Raw genomic sequence first — 11,548 nt, 5'->3', positions numbered from 1 at the left:
ACTAAAAATATAAAAAGAACTAACTGCAAACACTGTTTGCTATATCATATTAAAGGGCAAGGAAAGGTAGGCTCACTGGGGAAAACCAAAAACACACTGGTCAGAGTGCTTTTCTTCTCAGTACTGCTGCCATGCTGTAAGGGTCCCGCAGCAACCTCTGTGCTACCCTGGCTGAGGGCATGTGTGGTACAGAGTTCTCATGATACTATACCTACAGACGCACAGAGGCTGCTGGGGCACTACAGGCGTATGACAACATTGAGAAGAAAAACAGTCCTCTGAGTCAGTGGCCTGGAGTTTGGCTTATACTTAGTTGTGTATTTGCGTGTGGTTCTGACATTAGGGCATTTATAACATAGGCATGAGTGTATTTTATATATGTATCAGTAGAGGGCAGCATTTCGCTATATTTATGTGAGCAGCAATGGGTGGATTTGTAGCAGGACTGCAATAAGAATTCTTAGAAACTTCTACATACCTTATTTTCAGCAGCCCGACTACATTTTGGGTAGTAGAAAGATGCTATTAAAGCTTAATTAAAAAATTTAACCAATGGTTTATTGAAGATATTATGAACCTCAATCATGCAATGTGAGGAGTTAAGCTGTGTTATTAACGGTCTGGGGGTGCTGGAAGTTAGTTTCCAACATCAGGACCACTAATTAGTAAAAAAAAAAAAAATGACAAAGTACATCGACTTTACTTTTTCCTGTTTATTTAAGTGAATAAGTACGCATGAATTCAGGAAGCAGTTGCCACCATACGCTATGCATTCATCTGACCATCCAATAGCATTGCTCCTAAAGGTGCTTTAAAGCAGCTAGAAAGACAGTCAGACTAGGACTCTAACAGTGGGCCATGGCAGATGTGGGCTCTAACATTGGCCCATGTCAGATTTGGCCTAACAGCGACCCATACACAGGCAAATAAACACTGCAGACGGAGTGGCAGCTTCTATTATTGTATTCCATGGTTTAAAAAGCCCCTCTTTAAGCAGCAGGTGGGGAACAAAGCACACATCATACATTGCATTTTTTCAGGTATTTAATAAAATACAAGCAATACGCTACCGAACAGCATTCACTTACAAATTCCTCTATAGAATATAAACATTGAGTACATGTAATAACAGATGCAATAAACAGAAAAGTGTCAATACTGTAACAGATCAGTTGGGCTAAGCAGTGTAGTTAGTTGGAATAACTCTGTGCCAATTGACCTAAATTCAAGTCCTTATTGTGAACAGGACACAAAAGAGAGAATGAGTGCCCCCTGAAGCCCCTCTCTGCCAGTATTAGTGGCATTGCAGTGCCAAGGAAAAGGAGGGCAAAAGGTGTGTGGACTGTATGGGCATTAGCAAAGTAATGCAGGTACCAAACATGCTTAAGACCCCCTTTTTTTTTTTATTAAGTTAATATATGAACAACATAAAGCATATACTTCAACACTCGGGTTAAAAGATAAGATACCATATGATGGTTACATATTGCTGAATTATATATACACAAGTGTAAAACTACTGGTTGCCTATGAGAAAGTGCAGAGAAGCATAGTACATATAAACAGATGGGAGCTTAGTGAATTAGACCTGGGAGATAAAATGAGTCTATGGGAGCAATAGTTTTTTTTGGCTGCCTGGGTCACTGACCCCTATTTGAATGCTGGAAAGAGGCAGGGACTACAGGCCATTCTATAACATACTTAATAGGTAGCAGAACATCAAACAAAGGTGAACTACCCCTTTAAAACAATCATATCCTTAAGGCAAATGTCATTTGTGGCATTTTTATCTACCTGCAGAGTAACCAATGCTTTGGCTCCCTACCACCCCCACATGTTCAGTTATTGATTTGTATGGAAACTGCCTGTCATTGCACACAAGGGGCAGGTTTTGTCTACTAAATGTGGTTATTTTTCTGAAGGAAGCCTGTGAGTGACAGGCGAATTCCATGCTGAGCCAACACACGGGGCGGAAGGTGGCAGAACATTCTCTGCTGGTGTATAAAACAATTCAACATTGGCCTCACCCCTTTGTTGTGACAAGTCCATTATGCAGGGGGTTATCTGATACACTACCTTTCCTTCCTCAAGTGCCTGTAAAAATCAGGAAGTTTCAAACTGAAGTCGGTGTCAATTTCTTGGCCTGCCATTTTTAGCTCAAGAAATTACACAAACAGATTTTTCATAATCAAAAGGAGACAAAGTACAAAATTTATGCTGAACACAGGGCTATGCTGTCCCTATATAGCAGGGTGGAAAGGGCCATGACAGTGGGGGGTGCACATTAGGAATTTGTAGCCTGTGACATGGCTGTAGGAGGGCTGGCAGGCAGCAAGCTTCCAGTTACATTATGCCGAATGCTTTACATGAAAAGCCATCTTTGTTTCTGCTAATAGAGATAGCACATGCAGCTACTCCCCAAAGGGAAAGCATGTGAGTGTGTGCAAGGCTTATTTAGACACAGCTTTAATAGAATACATTATTCTTCCTGAATCACCAAACATGCACTGCAGCTTTAAAGCCTAATAATCATTCCCCCCTCCAAAGCCCAAACTGCACCACTGAGGGCCCCCCTAAGCTTGCCCATTGGCTGTACTTGTTCTGGAGAGCCCAGCAGTGCAGCAGGGTAGGCAGGCATCACTTCAGGTACCTTTCCTGCACTCGCCAACACTGAGCATGTGTGATTATGCCAGTTCTACAACTACAATTGCTCCTGTCACAAGACTACAGAGAAGTAGACCTGACATGGCGCATACCAACCCAGGCTTTAGTTCTCCTTTAGTTCTCCCAGCTACATATTAACTGGTCATTACGAATGCACTTTCTGGCTTCTGAAACCAGTACTCTATAATAGCAAGCACTCAGCCCTGGTACATATCACTACCTTGGAAGCATTGGTACTTTTACAACCAGTATGGGCTCTATTACACAGCAAGACGCAACGCCTTTGCTTATAGTGTATTGTTGTCCAAGTCACTGTTCCTCTGTAATAAGACAACCCTTGCAACAGATGTCAACTTATCCAGCAGCTAAAATGTGTTCATGGCAAAACAAATTAGGTAGATGGTTATCTATTTAGCTGTATTTTAGTAAATTCAAAAGAAAACCCATGGGTCCCATACATTCCTAGCGCCTAAACTAGTAGACAAGCTGTTTGACAGTCAGGCTCTCTTTAAATAGACAGTAATGTATGAGCACACAGCATATACTGTGTATCCCTTCTATGAATATGTGTATTTATAGATAAGGGTGGGCTCTGCTGCCATCGGTCTGCATGAACATCCATAAAGTTAACCCTCTCCCCATGGCATCTGATAGCCTGAGATGTTAACAGACCTGGCAATTCCCCTCAATTGGAGCAGTTCATTTTGCAAACTGATCTTTACTGTAATTATATAATTTTTTTTTAATATATAAATATATATATATATATATATATATATATATATATATATAGAGCTTATGTTGAAAACATTTCTCTATTATAAAATCCATATTTTATTTATTTCATTAGAAACCACTAGCAGATCATTTATTTCTGACCTACTGCCCCTTCCCTTCCCTCTGTAACCAGGAGTGCTTGAGAGAGATAGTGGGCTCTTTAAAAAGGAACCCCTGGCTTCCCTCAGTAACAGAGTGCCGCAGGTTTACAGATAAAGGGTTCATCACACAGGGCAATCATGTGTGGCTTGTATTTGGATTCGAAATAGAGTCCCCTAATTCAAAGTTTGATGTTCACAGGCAATGCCACAAAGGCACTTAAAACGTGTCCAAACAATAAAAAGAGTAGTCCCCTGTATAGTAAAGCTCATTACTACTGGCTGGATCCTCAGGGGACACTGCTGTGACACCGATAACCAGCCAGTTCTATGTGGTGTACAGCCTACAGGTTCACAAGCCATACAAACAACTTACAAAGCCCTGCCTCTATGCAGAACTAAGTGAATGGTAAAACATGACATTTTTATAATTTTGTGGAAACTGTTTAAGCACTATTTCACTAGTCCATAGTGCACCAATTAAACAGAAACCCGCCTATACAAAGTGCGATGGCCTGACACTATCAGTGCCTCATTGTAATGTGATATGCTAGGCCATTCTTAACCTTTCAGTGCTTCACTCAATGGCCGTGCTTTAATCTGGAAGACACATCCCAATCAAGATCATGCTTCTTGAGTCTTAAATTGAGAAAGGCATGCTGATAATTATAGGTAAATAAGTGCTAGTCAGCATCCTGAAATATTGAGTTGCAAGGAAGCAAGAAAGATGAATAGGATTCCGATATGGAAACATAACAAAACAGACTTTTGAACATGGATTCTTTGCAGGAACTGGGAAGGAGTTTTCCCCAATTATCTGCAAGCATGGAGTTCACACTAACGGTTATTTAAGGTACACAGTGCAGCAGACACATACTTTATACACAGAAAAATGAGGAGAACAAAACATAAAAAATTGTGTTCTGATTTTTTTTTTTTTGCCATATTGCCAAACAATAGCCTCATTTCTCAAAGGATACCCCCTAACCAACAAGTTAAAAAAAAAAAAAAAATGTTTTCTTTAAATAAGGAGCATTAAATAAGTGCTGCAACTGCATAGATAACATGTGGACAAAATACTTCAGAAAACAAGTCCCAAAACTGCATACGTTGGTTATGAAACATGTTCTTAATTGATCCATGTATTCCATCTCTTAAGAGGTGAGCAGCAGTATATAGATCAAACTGAAGCACATGGGATATTATTCAAAGAAATCAGGTTATCCTTCAGAGAGCAAGTTGCTTTACCCCTTGTACTTTGGTAGCTATAGGTAATCCACACACAGTGTAATCACTACTCTTTATTTGCCCCAATGACGTGCGAGTTAAACTGAACCACTATAATTGTAATGTCGTCTCTGTACATCCGGGCCAATTCTTCTGGAAGACTGAGCATTTTTGACAAACGCTCGTGGTCTACAGCTCCAAATTCATTGTTGCCCACCGCATGACGTATTAAATGGGTGGCAGCATTTTGATCTTCAAACACGGAGGAAATCCTGGCCCTTCTCTCCATTAATAACCCTTGCATCTGCCCCAGAGTGACTTTGTACCCTCCAACAGCTAGAGGCTGCTGGTGATGAACCCCTGTTAGATACTCGCCTACAATTCGTACCACGTCTTGTCTATGCATGGTTTCCCAAAGACCATCAGTAGCCAGTATGAGAAATTTATCCTTTGGACGTAACCTGTGATATATCACTTCAGGCTCAGCAGTTAAATAAGGAGGGGTGTGGTAGTTAGGAGGGATAAATTTCGTGTATTCGTTATCATTGAGTTGATCTGGGCCAGACTCCACAACACGTTTCTGGAGGTCAATGCTCCATTTAAACTTGACATCACCAAAAGCTCTGAACGGCATCAGTAATCCAAGAAGTCGATCCTGTTTCACAACAGACTTAACCTCCTTCGGGTGTTCCGATTTTAATCTTAATACTTCAGAATCATTTTGAGCATTATGGTCGTGAGACATTGTCACTGCTGACCAAGATCCATCTTCCTCCTGGACACCAAGAAGTGCCCTACTGTCACCTGTGTTGGCAACATGCAAATCCACCCCATCCACATGAGCCACGCAGGCAGTTGCTCCAGAAAAGGCTACACGCAAGACCCAGTAGTTTAAAAATGAGTTTGGGTCTCCTACTTGAGCTTCCAAAGACAGGTCATTATCAAGTCTTTTAAATGAGTTAATAAGTGCTTCCTTGACGTCAGTAGTCTCCCCTGTATTTAGGTCAATCAACTCTTGCCAATAGGTCCGTAAACTATTGAAATACAGCTTTGAAGCCTCCTTACTAAAGTAATCGTTTGGATGCTTGTGCCACTGTAATATGGGCAACAAAGCTCGGCCACTTTCCACAGCATTTTCAATTTCAAGCAGTGTCTCCTGAGGTAGAAGAGAAACAGCGATGTAATAGAAGAGTCTCTCGCTAACTGCCTGAGCACAAGCACAACCGGCGTGTCCATCAAACACACCAAGCAGCATCCCTCTGCTCTGCAAGCATGTAGCTGCGCTTCTCCTGTCCTCAATTGGAGCATTGGCTGGCAGCTGGTTGCTGTCAAACCCAAGGATGGAGCTGATATTTTTTCCATCAAATTCTGGAACTTTAAAACTGTATTCGTTGGCCTTCAGGATACTGTTGACCTGTGGTGGGGTGAGATAAAACCTTTGAGGAGTAGTTACGTATCTCCTCACTTGAGCACATCGATCCCTGGGGTTTAGAAAGGCTGATGCGTGCCTCGTATCTGCCCCTAGTTTTAAGAAAGAATGCCTCGATGAGCAACAAAGATGCTTGTGGTGGCAGTAACACACAGAACTGCATATTCTGCCCAATTCACAATTCCTAATCAGAGGAAAAAGAAACCGGGTTGGAGCTGACATTGCATCGAGCAGTAAGGAGGGAGAACAGCTTCTGCCTGGCACGCCTGCAACATAAAACAAAAATCAATTAGACTTATAGAAGGGGACAGGCAACAGCAAGAACAATGGACTAATTCAAGCTTTTTTATAAGAACAAATAAAGACCACAAACAAAAAGAACTCAGTACAGCATGCATTAGAATTAACGCCACCATCATACTTGGGAGCACTAACTTTTAATAGGAAATATATAGTCAGCAGTAACATTTTTTAAAGCCTATTTCTACAATATACCTTACAGATAAAAATGTTCCTGTTTCAATCCCTTGCCAGGATCCATAACTTTTCTTTGCCACAAATGAAACAGCATTTACTAAGGATTTCTGTGTAGCAAAGCTTTTCTGATAAACTGGAATCTGATATAACCTGAGATATATGTTCATGACTTTAAAAAGGAGGCACTGAAACTACAATTACCAAAAATGCTAACATTACTCATTACAGACAACACTGATATTATATTTGTTGAGCATGGAAGGGAGCTCCCCTTTAAATAACTTAACCTGTTAAACCTTGCTAAATTCTATAGGTAGCCATACAGAGGCAGATTTCAATTGCCGATTTGGGTCCTATTCATGTTGTTGTAATTTCTTTGATATCGCACTCCTTAGGTGGACATATCACTGCCATTTGTTTGAAAAGGTCTTATGGTGTATGGCCACCTTAAGCCTACGTGCATGTACTAAGCAGCCTTTTTAATCCACAACTGACATGCAAACTGTTAAGATACTTATTCTGTTAAGTGGAAGGATGTATCACATGAAAAGCAGATAAATGCCGAATCCTACTCCATGTTTGGCTGACAAAGAGCCTCTTGGTACAGAAATTGGAGGGAGCCAAGTCCAGCGGATCAGCCTTTTGTGCATTTATATGCTCAGTTTACTCCTTGGTAACTTATAACACACACACACACACACACTAAATAGACCACATCTCCTATTCATCCTGGCTATGTCTCGGCCTGTGAAGCCTGAATCAGCATCTTCTGTGCCTGCACCCGGAGTCACTATGTCACCCTAAAACACACAAGTTTGCATTTTGCACTGAAACAAGACCCACATCTCCCTGCGTGAGACTTCAATGAACCACTTTGCTTAAATGTAAATTTCACCAGTCAGGGCTGATCAGACACAGGTATAGTATAATGCGCTATTGCACCTAAATACAGCAGGTAAGTGTAGGTAAGCACATGCTGGCCAGTGTTCCATACACAGCCTACAAGAAGGACATACTGCCCTGCAGAAACCCACAATAGACAGCATGTTGCCAATGTTAAGGATCCATAGCCATCTCCTACTCGCCACACATAAACCTCTGGTGAGATACCAATCAGCTAAAACTCTGCACAAGAAGAGCTGTACATGACAATGTCCTAAGGAAAACTGGCTTAGCACCATGCTGCATGGCAAGGAACAGTCCCCGGCAAATCTGAGCCTGCAGCTCCATGGGTTGGAAAACAAACAAACTTGAAAGAATGAGGCAAAAGCAACCATTCTTCTGGTGGTGCATCACATTCCTACCCTTTTGCCTGTATTCAGTATGGATTCCTTTGCATAATTATTTGTTCATTTATCTCAGTGTACTTAAAAACACACCTTGGGCAAACAAACACTCAAAGGGAGGCTTTACAGTATTCTATAGGCCTGTATGATACTGAGCACTAAGAACAGCCTTTTCTTACCGTAAATTACGGTTTCTCAAATAATAATTAATATGATGCACAGGTAACATATACCTGCCTTTAGGTCTGGACTGGGAATAAAACTAGGCCCTGGCATTTCAAGTACACAGAGGCCCAAACAGCCCTCACCAGCCCAATAAATAGTGACTGTCTATGGCATCTTACAGCAGCCCCTCTGGCTGCTTGCAGAATCTACAGATTGCCAGTCCAGGCATATGTCTGTCGTAGGAGTCTTTAGCCAGAAAGAACTACTCTGCGTTCACAGTCACTTAGTAAGAAGGAATTAATAAAAGAAGTTACTAAAACACTATTCCTATCAATTAACTTTTCTTCCCTATTATTACAATTGGTATAACGCATCACCCATGGGTGCCCCATGCCCACCCCTACACCTTGCATACAACACACTCAGACACGGGGAGGAGAGGCTCGGTATAATTTCTAAACCACAGCACATCAGGTTTGTCTGTTTGTGGCTGTTGCTTCAGCAGGAGCAGTAGGCTTCGTTCTAGGGAGCAGGGATTCAATGTGAAATGCTTTCAGTTTACATAGAGCTCCTAGTGCTGTGTTATATACAAGTTACATAATAACAGTAGAATACACACAGGCCACTCCTAGCTAAAGGGTGATGTACATGCGGGAACACTATTACTGTATATGTTTTGTCTGACTCTTCCCATGCAATTGGATCACAATACTACATGTCTGAGGGGCAGATTGTATCCCAATGATGGGTTTATAAGCAGCAGTGTATGGAGCCTAGAGGCAGGCTGTAACAGGGAGCAAATCCAATTAGCAATAGTGAATGGAGTGCAAACACAGATACAATGTGCCCATCTAGCAAACGTCCCCATTACCCACTGCACCTTCTCCTGGAGGGCTGCTGGCTTGGTGGGAAAGGATTAAGTGAAGGGGGGAGACAGTAGTGCAGTGATCCCCAAACAGTGGCTCGGGGCAACATGTTGCTCCCCAACCCCTTGGATGTTGCTCTCAGTGCCCCCAAACCAGGTAGTTATTTTTGAATTCCTGACGTGGGGGCAAGTTTTGGTTGAATAAAAACAAGATTTCCTACAAAATAAAGCCCCTGTAAGCTGATAGTGTGCATAGAGGCTGCCTAATAGCCAATCCCAGCCCTTATTTGGCTCCTAAATGAACTTTTATGGCGCTTGTGTTGCTGTCCAAGTCTTTTTACATTTGACTGCGGCTCACGAGTAAGAAAGGTTGGGGATCCCTGCTGTAGTGCAACCAGGCATCCTGTAGCTGTTTCAATATTAGTAATCCCAGCTACCTTGGCCACCCAAAAAAAAATGTCACAGGAAGAAAACAGGTGTTTGAGGGCTGCAGGCTTGGTGGGATAAGTGGGGGGGGGGGGGGGGGGGGGGGGGGAGCACAGTGCCACCAGTTGTCCTGTAGCTGTTCCAATATTAGTACTCCCAGCTACACTCATAAAAACGACAGAGGAAGCAAATGTAGAGAGTGGTAGTGTCACAAAATCTAAAGAGCAACAAAAAGCTCTCATCCCTGTAACCCCCAACAGTGCAGTACATTCCTGTCTGTAACACCCATGTAGCCCCTGCCTGTGCCCCCCATGTACAGGTTTAACACCCCTGTAGATCCCACCTGTGCCCCCCCCATGTACAGGTTTAACACCCCTGTAGATCCCACCTGTGCCCCCCATGTACAGGTTTAACACCCCTGTAGATCCCACCTGTTCCCCCATGTACAGGTTTAACACCCCTGTAGATCCCACCTGTGCCCCCCATGTACAGGTTTAACACCCCTGTAGATCCCACCTGTGCCCCCCCCATGTACAGGTTTAACACCCCTGTAGATCCCACCTGTGCCCCCCCCCCCCCATGTACAGGTTTAACACCCCTGTAGATCCCACCTGTGCCCAGCCCCCATGTACAGGTTTAACACCCCTGTAGATCCCACCTGTGCCCAGCCCCCATGTACAGGTTTAACACCCCTGTAGATCCCACCTGTGCCCCCCCCCCCCCCCCCCCCCCCCCCCATGTACAGGTTTAACACCCCTGTAGATCCCACCTGTGCCCCCCCCCCCCATGTACAGGTTTAACACCCCTGTAGATCCCACCTGTGCCCCCCCCCATGTACAGGTTTAACACCCCTGTAGATCCCACCTGTGCCCAGCCCCCATGTACAGGTTTAACACCCCTGTAGATCCCACCTGTGCCCCCCCCCCCCCATGTACAGGTTTAACACCCCTGTAGATCCCACCTGTGCCCAGCCCCCATGTACAGGTTTAACACCCCTGTAGATCCCACCTGTGCCCCCCCCCCCCCATGTACAGGTTTAACACCCCTGTAGATCCCACCTGTGCCCCCCCCCCATGTACAGGTTTAACACCCCTGTAGATCCCACCTGTGCCCCCTCTATGTACAGGTTTAACACCCCTGTCTGTGCCCCCCCCCTCCTCCTCCCTCTGTAACGCACAGGTTGATCACTCCTGCCTGAAATACAGTACACAATTTGAACATTCTTGCCATTCCTCCCTGTGGCCCAGGTATGGTTGCTACGCAATGCCCAGGTATGGTTGCTACGCGATGCCCAGGTATGGTTGCTACGCGATGCCCAGGTATGGTTGCTACGCGATGCCCAGGTATGGTTGCTACGCGATGCCCAGGTATGGTTGCTACGCGATGCCCAGGTATGGTTGCTACGCGATGCCCAGGTATGGTTGCTACGCGATGCCCAGGTATGGTTGCTATGCGATGCCCAGGTATGGTTGCTATGCGATGCCCAGGTATGGTTGCTATGCGATGCCCAGGTGGCTGATGTAGATATCGGTGTGCCTGAGAGAGAAAGATGGGGTAGGAGGAGGATACATACCGATCCGCCTGGGCCCGGGACATACACACATTTTCCTGTCACAACAAGATGCGAACATCCACCAACCGGCAGCGCCGCCCGGCGGGACAGGACAGGACACACGGGGGAGACACTCCGACACGGGAAACAGAAAGAGACACAACAGAGAGAAGCAAAGGGGACAGAGAGTGCGAAGCGAGGGGTTGTGTGTACCTGCAGCCACTCTCACACGGCTCTAGCGCGTCCCTCCCTCCGCGGGAAAACCCACGGACGCGGGTGGGGGGAGGCGGTCGGCGACTGAGGGAAAGGGAGAATGGAGCCCACGGTGACGTCACACCGACCCGCAATCCTTCCACTCGGAATCTAAAGCCCACTCCCCCACCGATAGCAATGGCGGCAGCAAATATGAGTGGCCAATTCCCGCCCAGGGTTGTTTGGATTGGCTGAGGTAGTGACGTGTCCCGCCCCTGACCGCTTTCATTGGCTGTGGCTAAGTCGTGTGCCAGCCCAACGCCAATAGACATCTCCCCTGAAACGCTATTCAACAGAACGGAGGGAGAGTGCATTGGGTTCATATGCGGG

General features: G+C 44.7%; 1 protein-coding gene across 2 annotated transcripts; it reads right to left on the bottom strand.

Moving 5' to 3' along the window:
* Positions 1-1,026: 1,026 nt before the first annotated feature.
* Positions 1,027-11,325, bottom strand: pdp1 (pyruvate dehyrogenase phosphatase catalytic subunit 1). Of its 2 annotated transcripts, none has more exons than XM_012964884.3 (2): positions 10,988-11,185; positions 1,027-6,461 (listed from the first exon to the last, which is right to left on the bottom strand). In XM_012964884.3, exons 1-2 carry the CDS (start codon positions 11,043-11,045, stop codon positions 4,834-4,836), a joined length of 1,686 nt encoding a protein of 561 aa, XP_012820338.1. In that variant the 5' UTR covers positions 11,046-11,185; the 3' UTR covers positions 1,027-4,833.
* Between the last annotated feature and the right edge of the window lie 223 nt (positions 11,326-11,548).

Source organism: Xenopus tropicalis, chromosome 6, assembly GCF_000004195.4.
Source record: "Xenopus tropicalis strain Nigerian chromosome 6, UCB_Xtro_10.0, whole genome shotgun sequence".
Classification (NCBI taxonomy): Eukaryota; Metazoa; Chordata; class Amphibia; order Anura; family Pipidae; genus Xenopus; species Xenopus tropicalis.
This window is presented reverse-complemented; position numbering and strand designations above follow the sequence as displayed.

Excerpts from the sequence above, each read along its gene's own strand:
- pdp1 (XM_012964884.3), bottom strand. The coding sequence starts at position 11,045 with ATGTTCGCATCTTGTTGTGACAGGAAAATGTGTGTATGTCCCGGGCCC. Across the intron at positions 6,462-10,987 it reads TCCCGGGCCCAGGCGGATCG|GCGTGCCAGGCAGAAGCTGT; the intron begins GTATGTATCCTC and ends TTTATGTTGCAG.